This window comes from Anomalospiza imberbis, chromosome 15 (genome assembly GCF_031753505.1).
Source record: "Anomalospiza imberbis isolate Cuckoo-Finch-1a 21T00152 chromosome 15, ASM3175350v1, whole genome shotgun sequence".
Lineage (NCBI taxonomy): Eukaryota > Metazoa > Chordata > Aves > Passeriformes > Viduidae > Anomalospiza > Anomalospiza imberbis.
The window spans coordinates 16,798,603-16,823,224 of record NC_089695.1 but is presented as its reverse complement, the minus strand read 5'-3'; the positions used below and the strand labels follow the sequence as shown (position 1 = coordinate 16,823,224).

The 24,622-nt window shown below is 53.4% G+C and overlaps 1 protein-coding gene across 7 annotated transcripts in view; it reads left to right on the top strand.

Annotated features, from left to right (window-relative positions):
• The window catches only part of SH3PXD2B (SH3 and PX domains 2B), a 66,305-nt gene that overhangs the window by 15,603 nt on the left and 26,080 nt on the right, over positions 1 to 24,622 (top strand). For all 7 annotated transcript variants that reach the window (XM_068206187.1, XM_068206182.1, XM_068206184.1 and 4 more), the window contains exons 3-5: positions 11,778 to 11,853; positions 18,892 to 18,968; positions 24,244 to 24,335. In XM_068206187.1, the coding sequence (XP_068062288.1) occupies positions 11,778 to 11,853; positions 18,892 to 18,968; positions 24,244 to 24,335 (245 nt within the window). The remainder of the gene's footprint in view (positions 1 to 11,777; positions 11,854 to 18,891; positions 18,969 to 24,243; positions 24,336 to 24,622) is intronic.

Genomic DNA, 24,622 nt, shown 5'->3' with positions numbered 1-24,622 from the left:
CCCTGGGGCCAACAGCTTTGTGTGGAACACCGAAAAATAAATAGTCTGTTGAAGTGGTGCCTACTTCCAGGAGAAAATTGGCAGCAGGCAGTGGCCTGTGCCTGCCATCTCCACGTGGAACCGAGCCTGGCCCTTCTGGAGGGGGTTCCTCACCTGTTGTGTGCACACAGGCGCCAGGCAGAGGCAGGCAGAGGGGAAAGTCTGTGTCTCAGGGAGTCAGAGAGGTTCTAAATAATCCACCACATTGACTGGGCTCTGAAGACTGGAGCTGGCACACAAAGAGGAATTGTTCTCATCCGCTTGTTTCAGGCAGTTGGAGGCCTGAAAAATTAAAATGAGCCTCTTGCTTCCACTACTGTGAGCTCAAATCTTGCCTTCCTCTGTCTCCTTCCCTTCCTCCTCCACTTTTTCCTCCTCCTCCTCCATTATTCAAGCCAGGCTCCTGGCAGGAGTTCTCAGAGGTGAAGTGAGTGTTATCTTAATCCTGCTGATGTGGAGAGCAAAGAGCAGCCGTGCTGAGTAACGTGCCTGCAGCAGCACAGGGCTGCAGCAGGTGGGAATGCCAGCCTGGATTCCCCCCTCTCCTGGGTCATGCCTGGTCTGGGCGGCCTCTTTGATGGCAAAGCCCTGAGACAGCTCAGCCAGGCTGTGGCTGCAGGAGCTGCAGGGTTTTGTGTGTCCGGGGATGGTAAACAGGGCTCTCTCAATAGTTCTTTCGTAACAGGAATCTTATTTCAACACTTTGGGGATTTCTTTTTTCCCTCCAGGGTTTATGGAGTTCAGCAAAATTCTGAGCAGTTGTGTGTGCAATGAACTTTGTGGTTTCACCCTCCCACAAAAATAAATCAGCAGGATCTCACTCTCGGGCAGCTGGATCAGGAAAGGCAGGCCCTGCGTGACTGAGGCCGGGGAAAAACCCACGGCTTCCTCCAGCCAGGTTCCTGCTGCAAAGCACCAGCAACTGCTTTGTCCTCTGTGCCCAGACTGCACCCAGAGCCACGGGCTCAAACACCACTTGCAGAAGTGTAGGAATAGTGAATTCCCATCCTGGAACTCAGGAGGAGGAGAAACACTTTTTATTAAGTAAGGGCTCCTTCTGTTTGCACAAGGAACAGCCGGTATTTTTGCAGCAGTGCATCAAAGACCTTCATCACTCTCCTCCTCTCTCCCTCCACAAAGAACATGCACAGTCCAATGCACTTCAGCCTAGTTAAAAGTTGGCTCCCTAATGTTTTCTCTCTCCAAATGTCTCCCATTTATAGCGTTCCAGCCCTTGGCAGCAGCAGCCAGCGCATTCCCGAGCGTGCCAGCGCCAGGCAGGTCAGGGACTTAGCATGGGCTGGGCTGGCATCCCCTCCTGTGCCTGGCAGGCAAAGCTGTGCCTGCCCCTGGGGATCAGCAGCCTGGATTCCCTGGAGTGGTGCTGGGTGAGCATTCCCAGGCCAGCACACAGCCAGGACATACAGCAGTGCTGGGCAGGAGAAACCATCTTCAGTTCCTGGAGCTAAAGCCTGTCTCAAGCAGTGCTGGGAACTCCATGGCTGGTTCCAGGCTGGGAACAGCTTTCCATGGCTCGTTCCAGGCTGGGAACTGCTCTCCATGGATTGTTCCAGGCTGGGAACTGCTCTCCATGGATTGTTCCAGGCTGGGAACTGCTCTCCATGGATTGTTCCAGGCTGGGAATAGCGCTCCATGGTTTCTGGCTTATTCCAGGCTGAGAACAGCCCTCCATGGCTCTTGGTTTATTCCAGGCTGGGAACAGCTCTCCATGGCTCATTCCAGGCTGGGAACTGCTCTCCATGGATTGTTCCAGGCTGGGAATAGCGCTCCATGGTTTTGGCTTATTCCAGGCTGAGAACAGCTCTCCATGGCCCTTGGTTTATTCCAGGCTGGAAACAGCTCTCCATGGCTCATTCCAGACTGGGAACAGCTCTCCATGGCTCATTCCAGGCTGGGAACAGCTCTCCTTGGCTCATTCCAGACTGGGAACAGCTCTCCATGGCTCATTCCAGGCTGAGAACAGCCCTCCATGGCTCTTGGTTTATTCCAGACTGGGAACAGCTCTCCATGGCTCATTCCAGACTGGGAACAGCTCTCTATGGCTCATTCCAGGCAAGGAACAGCCCTTCATGGCTCATTCCAGGCTGGGAACATCTCTCCTTGGCTCTTGGTTTGTTCCAGGCTCCTCTCCCTGTCTCAGTGCAGCCCGGTTTGTTGTGAGTCCATCTCCGCCTGTTCCCTTTGGATGGTGCCTTGTTCCCAGCTCACCCAAGGCAGAGGAGGGCTGGCTCCTGAGCCTGCTCTCTGTTCATTCATCCCTCCTGGCACCCCTGCTCTCCTTCCCTCTGGAAACTTGGCAGAGCAGCTGCAGGGACAGCACTTCCAGCCCTGCGGGGAGCACATCCCAGGGGAAGCATGGCAGGGTCTGATCCTGGAGAGAGCCTGAGTGAAAGGAGCCAAAAAGATGGGAGGGATAAAAGTTCCATCCCTTGGGGATGGAGTTGGGGGCTTGTGCTGACAATCCAGTGTGGATTTTTGGGGGGAGTCTTTGGATAATGCAATGGTTAAAGGTTTTCCTGGCTGGTCTCTCCCTGAGCCAGGGGTGAGCTGATGCCCTTCCCCTCCCCAGCTACTTATCCTTGGAAAAGCTCTGGAAATTCAGCTCCTCCTTCCTGCCAGGGCCCTGGTGGCCCCTCTCCTGCCCCCTGCCATGGGGCCTGTCCCTGGGGAGGTGCCTGCCTGTGCCCTCGGGGTTTGGTGAGGTTTTGTGGGTCTGGGCTGACGTGAGACCCAGCGTCTCCGTGTGCTTTTAATCAATCTAGCACAGCCACTTTGCTGGTGGAAAGACCTGCAATTTATATCATGTGGCAGCAGCCCTGGATCCAAAATGAACCAGTTTCAAGCTGATTGATGCTGCCTGGGGAGAAGCTGAGGACGGAGAGCAGTAAATCAGTGTGAAGGAGTGCTGTGTCTCAGAGAGGGGGATTTTTAGTGAAATGGCCAGGACCTGCTGCTATTGTTAAATCCTCCTGGTACAGCACAGGCTGCTCTGAGCACCTCCCACACACCCTGGGCAGCCAAGAAGTGGATCTGTGCACTTGGATGAGGAGTGGGAGACAGAAATGAGAGCTGGGCTTGTCCTGCCCTTGCAGGGGAAGGTGATGAAGCTGAAGGGACAAGGTATTTCCCCACGCTCCTGATTCCTCACTCCTTTCCCATCCCTTTCAGAGCCTCTCACGGGGCTGCCAGGCTGCTGTAAATCACTGCTCCTGTGCTTTTGGTGAGGGATTTCTGGCAGTTTGGGGTCCCCTGGCAAAGGGCTGTGAACCTCTGCAGGGGTCTCCTGGGGGGCCTGGGCACAGGGGAACAATTTAACCTCTTCTTTTGCTCCATCCAAGAAGTGATGCTCCTTTTTCCTCACTTCCCTTGTGTTTTCTCCCATTATCCAGCATGCCCCGGGGCTTGCCTGTCTCCTCAATCCCATCACTGGGTGCAGCACAGACTTCTCCTGGGTGTGAGGAAGGGCTGGATCCCTCAGCTGGGTTAGGGGAGACCTCGTGGGGCAGGGAAGAGCTCAGGATCTGCCCTTCCCCTGTGACTCACAGCTTCCAGTGGGGAGGGGACCTTTCAGCCGGAAAATGGAGAGGGGAAAACGAGAGGTGGTGCCAAGTGGGTGGATGCTGCAGGGCTCTGTGGTGCCATACTGACTCCAGGGTTTTCCTTCTGCTCATCCTCCCACCCCCAGGGTGCTGCTCTACCCCCTGTTGTGGTGACTTCCATGTTCTGCTCTTTTCTGGGATTGCAGAGTGAGCAATAACCTACCTAAAAAAATGGCCTCTGGTGGCACGAGGACACCCAGCAGTTCCCTGTGCATTCCACCTCCCAGTTCCACCTCCCCGAGCCTTTCTGCCTTGCTGGGACGACACTCTGAGGCCCTTGCAGGAGGGGTGAGTCACTGAGTAGTGAATTATAAACGAGGTTTGTGGCTGTCTTCACCTGGCAGCGTGGAAATCAGATCTTGGAGGTGTAATTAAGGGAGGTGAAGTTATTTTAATACTGCCTTCGACTGATCATTTAGGGTTTTGGATGTCATTTTTCACCACGTCAAATTAGCCAAACCAGGAATTTTTCAATACACAAGGTGCAGTTGTGCAACTTGTGGAGAATTCCTTGTGCTCCCATTTTCCTCTGCAGGCTGATCCTTTACCATCAGCCATGGGCTGGTACTTGGCATTTCTGGAGAAGATGTGGTGTTGTGGCAGATCTTGAGGAATACCTCCCTCAGCGAGGAGTTTGGGTGTTAAAAAAAGGATTGGAGACCCTTCTGGGGCTGATCCCCCACCCCAAAGTGGCAGAAAACCAGCTTGGAATTCCTGGAGAGCCGGGAAGGGGGAGAAGGAGGTGGATGGAGGTGAGGTCTTTCCCAAGACAGGGAAGTTCAGCTGCTTCAACTCTTCTGTGGAACCTCATTCTCTCTTCTTGTGCAGCTTCCACTCTTCTGTGCTCTTCAGAGCATCCCAGCGATGCTGAGGGCCGGCTGAGGTGCTCAGCCTTGCAGAGTGCAGCTGCCACTTTGGTTTGGGGCTGTTTTTAGGCAGTGATATTGCTGGAGAATGGAGGGAATTATTTTTAGGAAATGAACTCGTGGTTCTCCCTCCCTGTCTGAGGATTTCTGCCTGTGGGGCCACTGCTGGCAACAGGCATTGTCCCTCTGCTGCCCTGGGAGGTGCTGGGCTGGGGAAACTGCCAAGGGAGCCAACATCTTGGGGTTCTCACCCCAACTCAGTCAGCAGAACTTTGCAATCCCATATTTTTTACTGCCCCAAAGAAGTCTCTGTGCTCAGCCACATGAGGAGCTAAACCTGCTGGGAAGCTCTCAAAAGGGGAGGAGGGTTAGTCTTTAAATTTTAGCAAGGGAAGAAGCTCAGTTCAACCTGTGTAAAACATCCTCTTGTTTTTATTTTTTTTTTTTTTCCCACTATTAATATTCTTAAGGAAAGCTTTCCCCTTGATGAGTCACTTAAAACATTAAAAACAACAAAAAAAAGAGCCTTTTAATTTCAGCAGTTCACATTGAAACGTTGATTGTAATGAATCCTCACCTGCTGGTCTTTCTTCTTGGCAGATCAGCATTTTCCAGTTGCTGTGTGATGCAAGAAGAGGATCGTGAGGCTGCTGTTCCTGACCTGAGCTTTTGCTCAGCTCAGAAGGTGCAGAAGGAGCTGTAGGGATGCTGGGCTGGTCCCTGGGGGTTCCAGCAGCTCCTGTCTCTGCCAGAGTTTTGTTGTCAGCTGGGAGAGGGCAGGAAGGACCATGGCCATGCCAGGGGCTGAGGTTTGTTCCATAGAAACCCCTGGGTCTGGGAGCTGAACCCCCTCAGGGTCTGCAGTGCCCCTTTTTCCATCCATGCATTGCCCTGGAGCTGCTCTTGGGGCCACCACCGTGAAGCCAAAGGATGAAATCCTCCCTCGTGTGGGGACAAAAACCTCTCCAGATTGGCTTTTCTGCTGACTTGGAGCATGGGGTTGTGTCTGGGGAAGGAGCAGCAGGGGAAATAGAAGGTTTAGATGGTTAGCAAGAAGTGTGATGCAAGAGGAGGGTCATGAGGCTGCTGATCCTGACCTGAGCTTTTGCTCAGCTCAGACACTGCCTCCTCCTCTGCCTCGTCATGTTTGGGCCTGCCACAGGTTTAAAACTGGGTATGAATTTCAGGGAAGGAATGCACCCGGGTCTGCTGCTCCTCATCTTGAGCAGGGGAGGGCTTGGGGAAGAGAGGGCTGGAGGAGAAACCAGATCAGGAGCTGCCTGGGGAAGGAGCTGGGCACGGGTCTTGCTGGATCCCTAGCTGTCTTCACCTGGCAGCGTGGAAATCAGATCTTGGAGGTGCAATTAAGGGAGGTGAAGTTATTGTTTTAATACTGCCTTCGACTGAATGTTTAGGGTTTCACTTGGATGTCATTTTTCACCACGTCAAATTAGCCAAACCAGGAATTTTTCAATACACAAGGTGCAGTTGTGCAACTTGTGGAGAATTCCTTGTGCTCCCATTTTCCTCTGCAGGCTGATCCTTTACCATCAGCCATGGGCTGGTACTTGGCATTTCTGGAGAAGATGTGGTGTTGTGGCAGATCTTGAGGAATACCTCCCTCAGCGAGGAGTTTGGGTGTTAAAAAAAGGATTGGAGACCCTTCTGGGGCTGATCCCCCACCCCAAAGTGGCAGAAAACCAGCTTGGAATTCCTGGAGAGCCAGGAAGGGGGAGAAGGAGGTGGGTGGAGGTGAGATCTTTCCCCGTCTTGGGAAAGACAGGGAAGTTCAGCTGCTTCAACTCTTCTGTGTAACCTCATTCGTGCTGGATCCCTGGCAGTGCCCAAGGCCAGGCTGGAGCACCTGGGACAGTGGGAGGTGTCCCTGCCCATGGCAGGGGTGGCACTGGATGAACTTCAAGGTTCCTTCCAGCCCAAAGCAGTCTGGGACTCTGTGGAATCTCAGGCAGGAGAGATCTGCCCTGGGCACTGGAAGCTTCTTGCCCAGCTGCTTTTGGACTCAGTTGACCTCGGCCCAAACCTGGAGATGTGAAGCTGCCACGTGCCCAGAGCCCCCAGGTGCAGGCAGAGCCCACCCAGCTCCCTGGGTGTGTCTCTCATGGTTTATGGGGTGACACAGAGCTGTGGTGTCACCCGGGGTCCCCACGGGTAGAGGGTGTGTCCTGCCCACCCCAGTGCTCCCCATGCCAGGAGCTGTTCCCAGGCACCAGTGTGTGCCTGATGCTGCCTGTGACTTCACGGGAAATCTCTCCTGCAGTGGTAGCTGCTGACAATTTGTATGGCCCTTTTTATTTTTCCCTTCTGACCTCAGTTAATTCATTTTTTGTCGATTGCTGAGCGATGCTTCAGGTTTTCCATGAGGTTTTCAGAAGCCAGCCTGTGTGATGCCATTTCCTAGTGCTGGGGAGGTCGGGCTTGCCCCTCCTGCTGATGTTGAAATGCTCTGGGGCTCCTCACCCTGCTCAGCCTTGGCAGCTCCTGCTGCTGTGAGCACCCAGCTCCCCTTGCCCGTGGAATGGGAATGGTGTGGCACCGCTGGAGCTCTTCCCCAGGACTCACATCCGTGTCAGTCCAGGGCTGGGCACTGGCCAGGGAAGAAGTTCTTCCCTGTGTCCAGGTGGAACTTCCTGGGCATCACTTCCTGCCCATTCCTCTTGTCTCATTCAACACATTTAGGATCTGAACTTGCTCCTCGTTAATCCTTCTGTCTTCTGGGCTGCTGTGGGGTTTTTTTTTCACCCCCTGTTTGTTCAGACAGCCCTTGAGGATGCAGGGAAGCTGCCTCTTGTAGGATCTCAAAGAGACTAAACACCAGGAGCCTGTGAGCTGCTGCCAGATGTCTCTTGCCCAGACTGTTGCTTGGCAGAGGTTTCCCAAACCAGCTGATTCCAGTGCTTTGATCTGCAGGAACACTTTGAGAAGTCCCCGGTTCCCAGCCTGGAGCTGTGACCCTCACCCTGTCCCCACGGGGCCGGGTGCTCCCCCCTGGCAGGACCTGTGTCCCTTTCCCAGTGGGACACTGGTGAGCCCCGTTTGGAGCAGGACTCTGCTTCCCTGGCTGATGGCCAGCGGGGGCCAGGGGGAGCAGAGCAGGGCCTGTCCCCTCTGGGCTCACCCCACACAGGGTGTGCCTGGCAGCCTGGGGCATTCCCTGCCCGCCAGGGACGGGCTGTGGGGAGTGTGGGATGAGAGCAGCCCTGGCCCAGGCTCATCTCTGCTGGTGCTGCTCCTGCTCACAAAGAGTCTCTTGTGGTTCTGCCACCAGACTGGGAAGCCTTTTGTTGAACTCCTTTTTTCCCCCCTTTTCCCTTCGAGTGGCGTCAAGAGCTGGCTCCTCTGCTCTGGACTGCAGGCCTGCCTGCTGGAGGCAGGGATTAGGCAGCTCTCTCTTGCTGGACCACAGAGGAGCAGTGTGGTTTTAGGCTGAACCTCTGCCAATGGAGCAGAGCAAATCCCGGAATCCCAGGATGGATTGTGACCACAGAGAGTCACTGGTGCCACCTCCCTGCTCGTCCCCGAGCACGGGGCACAGGGCTGTGTCTGGAGGGCTCTGGAATGTCCCCAGGGAGGAGATTCCATCCCCTCTCAGGTCTCTGTTCACTGACCAGGGAAGAAGTTCTTCCCTGTGTTCAGGTGGAACTTCCTGGGCATCAGCTCCTGCCTGTTCCTCCCGTCTCATTCAGCAAATCCTCTTGATAAGGAAAAACTCTTCCACTGCATTGTGGACACCAGGGGAGCAGCAAAGCTTGGCACACCTTATTACCTGCGGGCACTTGGCCTGAGGCTGGGGTTTTTTGGCAGCAATTTCTCCAAGCTTTTTCCAGCTGGGCAGTGACATGTCCTACTTGCAGGCTGGGACACCTGGGGCCCTCTCCTGCAGCAGCCAGATCTCTGGGGTCACCCTGTGTGCATGGTGTAAAACCCTCTGGCACTGCACCATCAGCTCATTTTTGGGCAAAGCCCTCTGCTTGCCAGGAATCCTGCTGAGCAGGGACGTTCCCCTCTCCCTGGGATCCCCTGCAGCACTCTTAATTGGTCTAATTAGGATATTATCTTACAGGGTTTCCTGTCCATGAAGCAGCTCTCTGCCAGCCTGAGGGCTGTTGGTACAAAGCTGCTTTTCCAAGGCTGCCCATCCCTGGGGGTGTTATCCTGGTTTATTTTTCCTGTATTTCTCTGTTAATGGACAGCTCAGGATGGGGACAGGGAGTTCTCACAGTCTGCCTCACTCCAGACTCACTGCCCAGACATTCCTGGCTAAGGAAAACAGCCAGCTGATAAGATTAGTTGGTGGTGGTGGAGATAGATGTGGATAAATGTGCCCTGTGCTGGTGTGGGAGGCCTGGGCTGGGTCCCCCCCTGGGGTTTCCGTGCCCCAGTCCTGGCTCTCTGGTTTGGGAAGCTGTGACCCCTCTCCCTGCTGCAGAGGGGTCAGTAAAAAGTGGGATACAACAGCTTCCCCTGTCATAGCAGACACCAGAATTCCTCAGACTGCATCCACTCCAGCCTTTTTCTTTTTCCTTCTCTGTCACAAATACTTCAAAATAATCTTGGAAGGGAGAAACAATAGATTAATTGTTGCTGGGGGTTTTCTTCCCCTTCATTTTTCTCCCTGAGCTGGCTGGGTGCACTGCTGAGAGCAAGACTTGGCCCCTCTGTGCTCTCCTGTGTTTTGTGTCTGTCTGCATCTCTGCTGCCCTGTCTGCCCCTCTCCCCAGGGTCTTGGCTGGGAATGGGATGTGAGCAGTCCTGTTTGGGGCTTGGAGGGGAACCTTTGCTGCAAAGAGGGTTTGTGGGAGTCTCCCCATGCCACAAACCTCCTCCCTCCCACAGCTCTGCTGCCTGCATGCCTGGGGAAAGGCTGCTCTACCTCGAAAATTTGGCACTGGAATCTGCACACCATCCTCTGGTGCCTGTCCCTGTGTCCCTCCCCCAGGGTTTGTGGGGTTGCTGCACTTTTACCCTTTTCCCATCCCTTTCCCAGAGCTGGAGCTGCTTTCCTTGGCTTTCCTTGGCAGGAGCAGTGTGACAACCTGTGCTGTATCCCCATCCTGCAGGGCAGGGGGGACACAGGGAACCCCAAAGCCTGGAGCCCTGCCAGCTGCCTCTTCCTTGTCTCTGGTGGCATCCCCTGGGTCCGGAGCTGCTCTTTTCCACTCTGTTCTGTGCTTTTTGGGTGTGTGCTGCTCTGGAGGAGCCCTCAGCCCCAGGCTGGCTTTCTGTGGATCCGTGCTCCTGGATCTGCTATCCCAAACTGCCTCCCCTGCCCACAGCCAGCTCTGGGCTTGTTTTCCTTGGAGTGAGGTTTTCAGATGTCGTTCCCACAGGCTCATGCCCAGGAAAACTGATGAGCTGGTGTTTGCTGCTGCCTCCTCCAGAGCTGTGTGACATGGCAGCCAGGCTGGCAGGGATCCATGGGATCACCCCCCTGCCCTCTCCTTCCCCACCTTCTCCCCTTCCTGTGAATGCCAGAGGCTGCTCCAGGCACTCTGCAATCCCTCTTCCTCCTTCCAGCAAGAGAAAAGAGCAATTTGTTCCTTCCAGGCCGAATGGTGCCATCCCAGGCAGGTCTGGTCTGACTGGGGTGGTACTGGTGCCACTGGGCTGGAACAGAGAGAAGGGTCCCCGCGCTGAGCAGCAGCTTTGCAGTGCAGCAAAAGGAGATGGAGATGGGCTGGGCTGGAGTTCTGGATGGATTTGGTGGGATCACAAGGCTGGGAAGGGATGTGGCCAGAGGCACAGCCCAGGCACGTGCTGCTGGGAAAGCACAGCCTGCTGCATGCGTGCCTTGGAGGCTCACAGAGCTCTGCCAGCAGGGGCAGGGAGAGCTCCCAGTGCCTCCAGGATTGCTCCCAGTGCCTCCAGGATTGCTCCCAGTGCCTCCAGGATTGCTCCCAGTGCTTCCAGTTTGCTCCCAGTGCCTCCAGAAATGCTCCCAGTGCCTCCAGGATTACCCCCAGTGCCTCCAGGATTGCTCCCAGTGCTTCCAGTTTGCTCCCAATGCCTCCAGGATTCCCCCCAGTGCCTCCAGATTGCCCCCAGTGCCTCCAGATTGCCCCCAGTGCCTCCAGGATTCCCCCCAGTGCCTCCAGATTGCTCCCAGTGCCTCCAGGATTGCTCCCAGTGCTTCCAGTTTGCTCCCAGTGCCTCCAGAAATGCCCCCACTGCCTCCAGGATTCCCCCCAGTGCCTCCAGGATTTCCCCCAGTGCTTTCAGGATTTCCCCCAGTGCCTCCAGGATTCCCCCCAGTGCCTCCAGGATTTCCCCCAGTGCTTTCAGGATTTCCCCCAGTGCCTCCAGGATTTAACCACCGTCAGATGTGCAGTGTTTGTGCCTTGTTTTCCTCACCCCTCTCCAGTCACAAGCTCTCTGAGCTCTCCCCTGCAGGAGGAGCAGGGCCAGGGCACCCCTGCACCCCAGCACAGCAGGAGTGCTTCACAGGGTGACAGGCATGTCACAGCCTGCATTTTCATGGACTGAGGGGAGAGATCTTGGCTTGCCTGGGGAGCCAAGTCCTCCCTGGGGCTGCTGGAATGTCACCACAGTCCCTGGCTGGTGGCAGGTCTGGGGACATGTCTTTCCTCACAAACTCCTCCCAGCTGTTCCTGTGAGCACAGCCCAGTTGTGCTCAGTGCCACCCAGGCTCTGAGCTCTCTTGTTTTCACTCTGAGAGCTCTTTCTGGTTTTCCTGTTGTCTTTGGGAGTCTTGGGGGAGTTTTTAATTTCTTCTCAAAATGCAGGGGAAAATTCCTCCTTCCAGCTGTCCCCTCTGCACCAAACCTCAGTAATTTATCCCAGCGGTTGAGATCCACGGAAAAAACACTGTAACTACTGCATGTGCAGGGCTGCAGAGGGCTGGTTAGACTTTCCAGGTGCTCAGGACACTTCCTGGGCAGGTTACCTCCAGTGCTTCCATCAGTGTGAATTCTGCAGGCAGGGAGCTCCAACAGGGCCAGCCAGAGCCATTTCAGTACCCTGGGGACACCAGGCAGCTGCAGAGATGCTGGGGGACACTTCAGACCCATGCCCTGGGGAAAGCAAAGGAGAGTTTGCATCTCCCTCCTCTTCCTCCCAGAGGAGAATGGAGGGAATTATTTGGATGTTGGATTGTTGGATATCTCTGGGCATGTTCTGTCTCCTCTCCTGCTTCGTCCCCTCCTGGGCAGAGTGGCTTTGTGTCCTGCCAGTGAATCCCTGACTTTGCTCACCTCTCTTGCATTTCCTTTCCTAGATGCAGATGCTGGACAAGTTCCCCATGGAAGGAGGCCAGAAGGACCCCAAGCAAAGGATCATCCCCTTTCTGCCAGGTAGGACAGGGGGCTCCAGCAAAATCCCTGCTGGTTTTGGCACGGCGGGAGCTCTTTCCCAGTCTGTGGGACTGGGAGCACACACGTGTATGGGGGCATACACATATTTTAGCTCTTATCTGCTGCACCATCTGAGGAACAGCCAGTTCCTGGCCTGCAGTGTGTCCTTTAAAACCTCTGGATTGGTTAGCAGTGTGCCCAGTGGGTGTTAAACCCCTCAGGATTTCTCTGAACCTCCAGGATTGTTGAGTGGAACACCAAGAACCCCACAGGCACAGGGTGAGGGTGGTGTGGGGCTCCCCAGAACTGCTTTCCCCGTGCCATGCAGCTCCAGGGGACATCCAGAGAGAAGGAAAGAGCAATGGAATCCAAGCTGATTGGCAGCCTTGGCTTCCTGCCCTGGTGTTTGGGAGGGACTGCTCAAAGACAGGGTTTCTGTGACGTGTCCAGCACCAGTGGTTTTATGCCCAGGGAACAGATGTGATAATCCATGGCACTTTGTGGTGTGGGGGATTGCTGGTGGCTGCTGCTGTGGGGGGAAAAAAAAGAGCCCTAACATGCCTTGGGAAAATAAGCAGCCTGTGGGGAGTCTCTTTGACCACAGAGTTGTCTTTACCCCCACCCCTGAGCAGCTAATGAGGATATTTAGGAATGTCATGGCACCATAATCACTTCCAGTGGCTGTCAGGTCTGTTTAGTGCAGCCCTTTGTGCTGTGCTCTGCCTCCTGGCTCTTCTAGAAACATAAAGGCCTTTGTGGGCTTTGCTTTTCTCTGAGTGGTGTGGAAAAAAAATAATAATTTCCACCCCTTTCTGAGCAAGAGAATCTGGTCTGGGTTTCTGATTCTGGCTTGTCCTGGCATTGTAACATCAGCAAAAGCAAAGCTCACCTGGAGTTACAGCAGAAAAGCTCTTGCTGTACAAGTGCTCCTGCCAGCAGGGAGAGATGGAAGCCAAACTGGCACAGGGCATCACTTGGAAAAATTGGATTTGTGCTTTGGCCATGCTGCACTTGCAGAAAATTCCCACCAAAACGCTGCTGTTTCTGGGAGGGAAGCCTGGTCGGAGCTCTGCTGCTCGCCCTCACCAATATTTGTTTCTCCTTGGTGTTGGAATAGTTTCCCTTCGCTCAGAAACATGTCACTGGGATTTCCACTGTGGGAAAAAAGGGGGTGGAAATTGCTGGAAAATAAAGGCTGGGCCAGCTCCAGGAGTGCTGTGCTTCGGGGAAGTTGTGCTCCTGGAGGTGGGAATCGTGGTGCCTTTGCCCTCCAGGCTCCTGGAGCAGTCAGGAGCTGCTGGCTTTCCCTGGAGCAGCTCAGAACCTCCCCAGTGACAGGGTGGGCAAGCTCTGCTTCTGATAGAGGATTTCACCTGGGGGTCAGGAAGGCTCTTTCAATATTTGCTGGCTGTACTGGAGCCTGATTCCTTTCTGGAGCAGTTCTTGCCTTCCCAGTCTGGGATGACAAGGGGTTTTGTCACAGCTGACCCCCAGCTTTGTCTCTCTCAGCCCAGGGCTGCCATCCAGGTGAGCTCAGTCAAGCAGCCTGGGACAAAAACGTGGTTCTATCTCCCCAGACTTGCTGGGGTTTTGATTGTGTCCAGCTTCTGGGAATACTGGAGTTTGTTCCCAATGCCATTTGGAGCATCTGAATTTCATTACCAGGGGAGCTTTGGCTGCTGTGGTTTCCAGCAAGTCCTCTGCTTTCTGGGAAGCCCCTTGCAGAGCAGCATCAGCAGCTCTCAAAAATGCCTCCTGCAGCTCTGGCTTCCTTACCAAACCCCAAAGTGTCCCAAGCTGAGGGTCAGCACCACGACCTGAGGAGGTGCCACAGGGTTTGTCTGTCAGGCTGGTTTCCTGGAATGGGAAAGAGCTCCAGGATTGCCCCACATTACAACACCCAGCCCACAGCAGCTCTGCTGGCTTTGTGCTGCCTCTTTTTGTGAGTGCCTGCTTTGAGGATTTGACTTTTTATGGGAAACTTCTGCCTCTCGAAGCAGGTCTTTGATGCTATCAGAAGGGGCTTTTGTAAGTGCAAGTCCTTCAGCCCACTCAGCTCTGGTGGAGCCACAGAGCTGGGTCCTCCAAAGCAGAGCAGCAGCACTTGAGCTTTGGGGCCAGGGGTTGTCCCTTTCTGGGTGCTGGCACCACCTTCGTCCCACAGCAGAGCGCGGTGGGGTTTGGATTTTCCTGGCAGTGCTCCTGCTCTATGCCTGGAAAGCTCTGAGGGGAATTTGAAGTGCTCTTTGAGCTCTCTTAGCTGGCCTTGAGCCCCTGGCAGAGCTTTTTGTGGTGCTGGAGCAGCTGTGGCAGCACCCAGCCCGTGCCTGGCACCAGCTGTGCCCCTTGGCACGGCCCTGGGGCAGCTGCAGAGGAGCAGAGCCCTGCTGGTGCCCAGCTGGGACATGCACACCAGGCTTCCACCCTGCCTGGCCGGGACATGGTGGCGTGGAGACCCCAGGAAAGAAGGAGCAGAGAAAAGAAATGAGCTCAGCCGGCGAGGGCTGTGCCAGATCCTTCAGGAAACAGCTTTTCTAAGGAACGTGGAGCCTTCCAAGCCCCATGGCCTGGAGCAGATCCTGGCCAGCTTTCCTGCCTCGCTGGAAACGTGAGCCTGGGCAAGGAGGGGTTGCCTGAGGCTGAGCTCACTTTGGCTGTAAAATTGCTTTTTAGGAAGATTTAGCTGTTTGGGACAGGAGTGAAGTCCCGAGAAGGGAGCAGGAGAAAGGTTTGGGGAGGTGATTTTTCAAAGCAGAATTAGGCCTTCTTTCTGCTCCCTTCCCAGCCCACCAGCCTGCTGGCTCTGGGCATCAGTGCCACCCACTAACTTGGGGTTTTTCTCCCAGAATAACTGTGAGGGTGCTTTAGCTCCCACAAAACCTTTGTGAACGCAGTGGGGGAAAACTCATCCATTTTCCAGCTATGGGACCTCACTTTGCTCAGTCCTGTTGCATCTTCCTGTGAGCTGGAGATGGGGCAAGGGTCCTAATTGTTATTTTGTGCTCTAGTAAGATGGGATCTCTGCTATAGCTGGTTGGGAGAGCAGTCCGAACCCCTGCACAGAGCAGATGCTAAGTGTAGGACTCCTGGAAACACCATCTCCCATGGCTGATCCCCCATCCCAGGAATAGCTGGCTGCTCCAGGGGCTGGGATTAATTATGTGTACATTCAGGGCTGCCTTTTTTTCTGAAGTGAGTTTGGAACCCGTGCTGGGGAAAGTCTGGATGTGATTTGAAAGGTGCAGAGAAGTGAATTCTTTCCGAGGGGCAGAGTTGGGGGACTCCTTCAGGGTAAAGCAGGAGGCACAGCTGCTTTTCCACCCTTGGAATCCCTGCCTTGGTTCACAGCTGGGATGGCCAGGGGGATGTGTTTGGGGTTCTCAACTTGCTGCAGATCCAGCCTTTGGCCCCACAGTTTTGCTACTTAAGGTCCCTCTGCCTGTTTTGTTTTTTTTTTTTTTTTCTTCCCAGCTCCTTGCTCCCAGTATAACTCCAGCTCTGCCTGGAGAATTCCCACAGGAGGGAACAATTTGCAGAGCCCTGTTTCCCTGGTTTTGTTTGTTTGGAGAGATTAACCCCTCCTGTGGCCTGCCTGCGCTGTCTGACACTGCTGGAGACCCAAATTCCTTATCAGCCTTTTCCCCAAGCTTTCCTGACCCTTCTCAGTCCCAATGAAGGCCTGAGGCACTGGGGGCCAGGCTGAATTTTTTTTCCAGCCCCCCACCCCCTCTTTGGGAGCTGCTCCATCAGTTTTTACTCTGGGTCAATCAGATGCAAGCAAGTCAATCAGATAAAGCAAATCAGCCCTGATTACCCACAGAGGAGTTTGGTTCTTCCACTCCTGGGGAACAGATCCTTTCTGGCACCAGAGGAATTTTCATGGCCAGACAGAATCCCTTCAGCAGAGCTTCTCTTTTCCTTTGTAGGGATTAACAGGTTTTTAGAGTCCAGAAGAAGCAGGCAGCACATCCTGGAGCGTGGGTGCTTGCGCAGCCAGGGCAGCCATTGTGTGGTAGAGCCTTATCTCAGTCGTCTTTTTCCAAAATCCACTTGTTTGACACATTCCTGGGTGATAAATGTTCCGTGTTCTCTCAGCTTTGTTTGTTTGTGTAAAGGACAGTGTATTTTACCACACTTCCTGCTGGAGGGAACTCCTGGTGCCAGAGGGATGGAGCCTCTCTGCTCATTGCTCATGCATAGCATTATCTATGTAAATAAGAAAATCTAATTATTTCTGAGTCCTGGCATCGTGACAAGAGAGAGGAGCTGGGCTAATGGAGCCTGCAGCAGCACTGGCCTTTGCAGCTGATGGAAAACTGGAAAACCCCATTACCAGCAGGGCTGCCTCCCTTCACTCCCTCCTTGGTGTTCCTCATCCTGAGGCAGGAGCAGTGCTGGGAGGGCAAAAATGAGTTTGGAATCGTGGAGCCATGGAATGGTTTGGGTTAGAAGGGACCTTAAAGGTCACCTCATCCCACCCCTGCCATGGGCAGGGTACATCCACTATCCCAGCTCGCTCCAAGCCCCGTCCAACCTGGCCTTGGACACTTCCAGAACCTGGCTGAGGATCCTTATAGGTTCTGGAAGCAGCCAAAAAATCATCAGGGAGAGAGTGCTGGGAATGAGGGGGTGGGAGCCACCCCCTGGAGCTGCAGCATTATTCATGTGCTCTCTGCACCCCTCAATCTCCTGTGCTCCCCTTGGGTTTTGTTTTCTTGGGCCATGGGAAAAGCCCCACTGGACAGCTCTGCTATTCCCAGATTTAGGGCTGGGCCAAGGAAAACATGCCCAGGGAAATGCTGCATCTCCCTGACCCTGCAAGTTGCCCACCTTTCCCTTCCAGGAGGGAAGTGGTTTCCTGCTCTCTCCTGCCTCTCAACTCAAGGGTTTCCATTGCTGGATTTGGCAGCACTGAAGGGGCTGCAATTATGTTAATTAGGCATTTTGATTAAAGTCAGCTTTTTGATGGAAAATAAACTTCCTTGTTGAAAAATACCAGATCTAGAGCAAATAGAGAGAGGAGCTGGATTTCCTGCTGGTTCATATGCTCCATGCCTGGGCTAATTTAAAATCACTTGTGATGAATTTATTCCCCCAAACTGTATTCTTTTTATTATTACTCACTAGCATATGTTTGTTAAATATTTCAATATTCCCACACCCAGAGCTTATTATTTCAGCCATTTATAACCTACCCACCCTCAGTGATTTCATTTTGGCAGACCTAGAACCAAAACAGCCATTCCTTACCCCTGCCAACAGAACTGGTGTGATCCACTCATCTTTCTAGCAATCATCATTCGAGCAAGAATCCTCAGCAGCAAACACACCGGGATTGCTGATGCAAAGGCAAAACTTGATCATTCTCTTGTCAGATGGAAAAGAATTGCTCAGGGCAAGGGATGGAGCTCCAGCCTGGCTGCTGTTCCCAGTCTTTCCAGACAAATTCCCTGTTCCCAGGCTATTCACCCTCAGAATAGGAGAAGATTGAATAGAGGGGGATTTTGTTCTCACTCTGTCACACAGGCTGCCAGATTTGGCTCTTCTTGGCATGCTTTGAGAAGGAGTGCACTGCAGAGCAGAGCATTTCCCACCATCAGTGTCCCAGCCCTGCTGCCAGGGGCCCAGAAATGAGGAGCAATCCTGGGCTGAGCTGGCCTCACCTCATCCCTTGCACTGCAGGGCAAGGATGGAGCTGCCTCTGAGTGGATTCAGTCCTGTTCCAAAGTATTAACTGAGCCTGGCAGGAGATTTGGCTGCTCCAGAAGGTTCTTGCTCGTGCTCTTTGCAAGCTGAAGTTGGCTTGGCTTTAGTTCATCTCTGCTTCAAAAATGCATTGGCAGCTTGCACAAGTCACCCGTGATCCAGCTCCTGGCCAAGTCAGGGAGAGGCACAGGGGATGACCCAGCCCTGGATTTCAAATTGGGATAAATCACCCAGCCCTGGATTTAAAATTCTGATCAATGACTCAGGCCTGGATTTAAAATTGTCAGAATCATGTGACCATTTTCCTGTGTCCTGTTCTTAGTAGTATCCAGCCCCTGGCTTCAGTAATTCCAGGGGGAAAGGGACAAAGGGACAAAGCCATGGTGTGATTCCCCAAGTGCTTTTTCCCTGCTCTCATGTGGTTTGCAAGGGTGGAGTGAGGGGAGTTTGGCTTCTGGGTTGCCCTGTGGTGACTCCTTTGATAAATGAAGGAGTTGTTGCTCTCCTTGGGTTCAGGGATGGGATTGGAAACTCAAACAGGCACAAAAAAGACTTTCCTGTGGTGTTGGAGATGCCAGGAGGAACTTGAGGGAACTTCACTGCCACCCACCCCCCCAAACCACAATTTTCCAGGTGATTGCGTTGCAGAGCAGTGCCAGTTCCTGGAGCTTTGGGAAGTGGTCTGGAATCCTGCCAGTACCAACCCTTTTGATCAGGGATCTGTTTCACTGTCTGCTAATGGCTTTTGTCTCCTTAAACCAGAGAAGCTGTTCTCTGAGAGAGCAGCTTGAAGCATTTAGGACTCATTAGGCTTCAAAGGAAAGAGGCCTGTACCATAAGCCAGAGGGGAGGAAACGGAGTGGCAAGAGGATCCCATTAATGGAGAACAAAAATAAAGCCCAGACAGGAAGGAAAATTCTATAGGTCTGACTCAGAGGTGCAGACACTGTGACTTCCAGCACCAGGAGCTGCACAGGGAAAAACCCTCTGGCTTGGCTGCTGCCCACACTGGACCTGGACACCCTGGACAACGGGACAAGGGATGTCCTGCCAGCGTTTGCCAGGGATTTGGTCCACCCTAGACTTGCACACCAGCAAACAGAGAGGTGTGCTTTGGTGGGAGCTGTTTCCTCCTCTCTCTCCTGTCCTGTCCTTGCCACTTGAACTGTGCCTGATTCTGATGAGGTATTTAATCCATATGAGGAAATGGGCTTTTATGGGTATGGTGCTTTTGGGAACAAGAGGGGGTGCAAGGAGAAGGTCCTGACAGAGGGATCCCAAAGATGCTGTGCTGACCTGCCCTTGTCTCCCTTGTCTCCTCTCGTGTTGCAGGGAAGATCCTCTTCCGCCGGAGCCACATCCGCGACGTGGCGGTCAAACGCCTGATCCCCATTGATGAGTACTGCAAGGTAAGGGGGCTTCCAGCTCCCAGGGTCACGCACAGAGTCACAGTCACACACAGAGTTACACAGAGTCACACACAGAGTCACAGTCACACACAGAGTTACACAGAGTCACACACAGAGTCACAGTCACACACAGAGTTACACAGAGTCACACACAGAGTCACAGTCACACACAGAGTCACACACAGAGTCACAGTCACACACAGAGACACACACAGAGTCACACAGTCACACACAGTCACACACAGTCACACACAGAGACACACACAGAGTCACAGTCACACACAGTCACACACAGAGTCACAGTCACACACAGAGACACATACAGAGTCACAGTCACACACAGAGACACACACGGAGTCACACACAGAGTCACAGAGTCACACACAGAGACACAGGATCACACACAGAGACACACACAGAATCACAGAATGACACACAGAATTACACAGAATCATACACAGAATTACACAGAATCACATGCAGAGTCACACACAGAATCACAGAATCACACACAGTCACACAATTCACAGAATCACACACAGAATCACAGAATCACACACAGAATTCACAGAATCACTCACAGAATTCACAGAATCACACACAGAATCACAGAATCACACACAGTCACACAGAATTCACAGAATCACGCACAGAATCACAGAATCACTCACAGAATTCACAGAATCACACACAGAATCACAGAATCACTCACAGAATCCCACACAGAATTCACAGAATCACTGGGTTGGAAGAGACCTTCGAGTCCAAGATCATCGAGTCCAACCCAGCCCCACCACCTCAACTCAACCCTGGCACCCAGTGCCACATCCAGGCTTTGTTAAACACACCCAGGGATGGTGACTCCACCACCTCTCTGGGCAGCCATTCCAGAACTTTATCACCTTTCTGTAAAGAACTTTCTCCTACTATCCAACCTATATTTCCCTTGGTGCAGCTTGAGGCTGTGTCCTCTGGTTCTGTCAGTGCTGCCTGGAAAGAGCCCAACCCCACCTGACCACAGCCCATCCTCCCAGGTTGCTCTCCTCCATCCCCTGTTGTTTGCCCTTTTTGGGGTGGAGCTGCAGCGGTGTCCTTGGTTCTGGGCTGGAGAAGGATTGTTCTGTGTGCCTGAGCTGTGAGGAGAGCTGCTGACACTTTACATGGAGTTCAGAGTTCTGTGCCAGTGCAGTACAGAGTCTGGAAAACGTGAAAGCTCACACTGCAGGCATCAAGAGCACAGGGAGTGCTCTAATCAATCTCTTTTTTTGATTAAGACCCACCCATGGTTCAGCTTGTCTCTCCTCATGATTCATGCTGGGGGCTTGGAGGTCTGGCCTTGCAGGGGTCAGAGGTGCCCAACCCCACTCCAGTTTGCACCCTGCTGCTGGGCTTTGCCTTCCTCCTGTCCCTTCTCCAGCTGCAAAGCAGAACCAGCTCTGGAAGGGCTGGAAAGGACCTGGCTGTGTCCATCACCACAGGTTTGGAGTGAAATGGTTGTGTGCAGGACTTGGTTTGAAGGACCCAGCTCCCCAGGGAGCCTTTCCTTTCCCATCTTTTGGGAAAAGGCCTCCTGTGTGATATAGCAGACAGCACTTGAGGCTGTAGGATGGTGGGGTGGCTCCAGACTGGGATGCAGACTCCAGTTACTGGTTACAAAAACAGGGTAAGATGACTTGTACCTCAGAAAATTATTGGAACAGAGAGAAGGCTGAGACAATTTGCTCCATACTCTTGAAGGATATAAAACTGGGCTGAAGTGTAAGGGAAATTATGATTTTAGGGCAGAGTTGGGTTTTTTTGGCAGGAGAAGCAAAATACTGAAGTCCATGACAAACTATTTTCACACAAATCCAGTGTGTCACATCTTGTCATGTCAAAGATGTGCATTAGTACTTGCAGCAGCCATGGTAGGACTGGTACCTCCAAAATCCAGTCTGAATGTTGTTGGAAATTTATGCAAAGACTGTAAATCCCACGGGAGAAGATGGGGAAATGGTAAAATACCCATGCCTTTCCTTGGGGGAGGGAGGTGTGGCAGTGCCTTTGCATGGTGGGGGAGGCTGTGGGGTTTGGGGCTCAGCCAGGCCCGTGGCAGGGAGGCCGTGGCTGGAATAACAACTCCAGGGATGGAGATGGATTGGGAAATGCATCCTGACAGCTCTGCAGAGGGGCTGCAGATGGGAATCACTGCGGGCCAGGACAGCAGCTGAGGGCAGAGTGATGGAGCTGTGGTACAAGGTGTGCTCTGAGCTGTCCTGGGGGAAGCTGATGGTGCTTGGCCCTTGTCTCCCGAGCCACTGAGCTGTGTCAGCTACACAGACAGGCGCGGCCGTGAATTCCATTTTGGGGAAGAAAACGTCCCTCAGTGATAAAATGCTGCAGCTGCCTCTTTCAGAGCGATGCCATTAGTGGCATAAAACATAATGAACCCATTTGACTTAACAAGAGGAAGGTAGTGGCTGATGTTATATGACCCACTTAGGGAGCTGTGCTCTCCTCCTCCCGTTAATGCATCACCCAGGAGTTCCCAGCTCTCCCTTCTGGCCTCGAGCTGCTGCTGCTTACCCGGAAAGCATCTGAGCCGAGCTGGGTGTGGGACTGACCAGGGGCTGCAGAGATGGAAAATGAGTAAGGGATTAGCAGGAGGGAGCTGTGTGAGGAAGTTTCTGCTTTATTGCCATCTCCTCTGAGGGAAGTTGGGCGTCTTCATCCTCTGGGAGAGACTTGCAAAGAGGATGGGTGAGATTTGGGGTGGAAGCAGGGAAGAGGAGCAAGGGGGGGAGCCACTGCTTTCACAGGGCACTGTTCCTGCTGAAGGGCTCTGTGCCAGCTCCTGTTGTACTGAAAAACATGGCAATTTAAGATAAAGTGCAGGAAAAGCAGCGAAGGAATCAGAGCAAGCTGGTAAGAGCAATGAGTTGCTCAATGAGACTTCAAACAACCATGGGATTGGCAAGGAGAGGGAGCAGAGGCCTGAAATGCCTTCCCATTTCTCCAGTTTATTCTCTTTGTGTTCCACATCTGCTGGCCTTTCTTGTGGTGTGGGATCTGCCTTCCTCCTGTCTGAGGGATTTCGGGAAAGTGTTAGAGGGGGGTTGATGAAGGAGTGGTGATGCTCTACCCCAAAGAGAGTGGGTGGCCCACTGAGAATACTGAGAAAGGAAAGGAAATCCTTTCTCACTGCCTGCAGAATGGATTTTGATCCAACAGGGATCCTCTGTCTTTGGTCCTTTCTCCTCAGGCCTGCAGGCAGCAGGATGGGAAAGGTGACTTTGCTGTGGCTCCGACACCAAAGCTGTGTCCTGCTGGCCCTGCCCAGGTCACTGCTTTGGGTGGCAGGGCCAGAGGTGGGACAGACATCAGGCCGCTTTGTGCCACTGTTTCTGATGGAGTGGCCACAGCTGCTGTGGCCAGCAGGACAGCAGGGTGGCCTGCTTGGCTCAGCAGAGGCAGCTCTAGGTGGGCTTCCTTCAAAACGTCCTGGGGAATGAGCTGTGGGCCTTGTGTCTCCTCCTCCCAGCACAGGGCGATCTCTGGGATCATCCCCTCCTTTCAGAGGGCACTGAGCCTTCTCCAGGCCACAAAATCCCAGGGGTTTTGGCAAGGGGGAAATCACTTAGATCATGGGATGCTGGAGCTGGGGAGTGGTACCGCATGGGAATGGCATCCATGCAAAACCTGGTATTTGAATAGCCCTTCCCTGGGCCCAAAAGCCATGGAGGGAGTGGTTTTCTCTCTGCTGTCTCACATGATGCTGTTCAGTCTGGCCCATGATTAGTGGTCTGACAGTCTGCTGTGCTGGCACTGAGGGACTGGCTGCTCTGTGCTGGAAGGGCTTTGGGGCCAGCACTTGGGGCAATAAGGAGCCACATCTGATCTCTGTGGTCACCCCGAGGCTCTGCAGCTGTGGTTTTGTCTCCAGCAGAGGAATGAGGGGAGGTTTGCTTTGCCCACTCTGCTGTCACGAGACTGCTGGGACAGCAAACAGAGGGGAGGAGGAATTGTACAGAAAACTGGTTATAAATCTGCTCCAAGTCAGGCTGCAGCTCTGCTCCCTGATTTTAAATACTCCCTTTTTCCACTAGCCTCCCAGCCAGGCACTCTCACCCTTCAGGTCCTACTGTTGAAGCTTTTTTACAATAGATTCCTTGAAGGGAAAGAAGCAGAGGGAATTTTACATCTCCTGCCATTCCACAGCAGCAGAGCAGCCTCCCAGCCCTGCTGTCTGTGCTTTTGCCTCCCTTGCTTCTCTCCCTGCCCCTGCCCAAGCTGCCATTGCCCAGGGGAGCATTTTTAGGATGTGCTCGGGTGGCACTGAGAGTCTGCCAGGTGTAAACTGCCAGTCTTTCCCAAGGATGGCTGCTCCAGGCTGGCAAACTGAGCTGGGAGGCTGGATGGCCACCCTGGGGCTCTCAGCTTCTGACACAACATCTGCCCAAAAGGCTGGAGCTGGCTAAGCAGGGCCTGGGCAGTCTCTGCTTATTTTCCTTTAGTCTGAACTGCAGCAGGGTGGGGTGCTGGGTGGAAGTGGGGCTCTCTGGGTTTGCTGTGGTTCTCTTCCCAGCCTGTGCTGGGAACCCCTTTGTTGGAGTCCAGCGCATCCCTCTGGCTGCCCTGGCTGTCTCCAGACCCTGGCAGGGGGCTCAGAGACCCTGGCATGAAGTCAAAAACACCTGTGGCTTTGATTTTAGCCTGTGGAAAGCTGTCAACTCTGTATGAGGAGTTACAATCCACAAGGGTTTGAGTAGTGTGATATTTGAACTAACACAGGGTGGAAAAGTGGAATTTTGGGGTTTTTTAGAATGTAATTCAGGGGTACAAGATGGAGGAATCTGGCTGTGTCCTAGCCATTTTCTCCTTCTTGTCCTCCATGTCTTGGTGTGATGGTGGCACTTTTCTATTGGTTTAAGGCAGAGATTCACAGTCTAACGTGGGTGATGGGAATTGGTAAAGAAATTGTAAATATACACACGCAGCTTTGAGTATATAATGTGGGAGCTGCCGAGGACTCGAGGCCAGACTGCCATGGCTTCTGTACTAGGTGGACCTCAGCAGGTCAGAGAGAAAATACTATAGATAGGGGAAAATAAACAACCTTGAAAACTCGATTTCACACATTCCAAAGACTCCTTCTTTGGCTGCCAGGCTGGGAGAACAAGGGCTTTCACACTGTTGGGATTTCAGAGACCCTGACACCCCTTGGGTGCCACTCATGTCCCTGGGCTCCTTGCACAGTTTGGGTGTTTCCATCACCGTGTCTGTGTTTGCTCCTCAGGCTCTGATCCAGCTGCCTCCCTACATCTCCCAGTGCGAGGAGGTGCTGCAGTTCTTCGAGACACGGCCCGACGACCTGACGCCCCCCAAAGAGTGAGCCACTGCTGGGATGGTGGGGAGACACACTGGGATGGTGGGGAGAGAAACTGGGATGGTGGGGAGACAAACTGGGATGCTGATGAGACAAACTGGGATGTAATCAGACACACACTGGGATGGTGGTGAGACACAAACTGGGATGGTGGTGAGATACAAACTGGGATGTGATCAGACACACTGGGATGGTGGTGAGACATGAACTGGGATGGTGGTGAGATACAAACTGGGATGGTGATGAGACAAACTGGGATGGTAGTGAGACATGAACTGGGATGGTCATG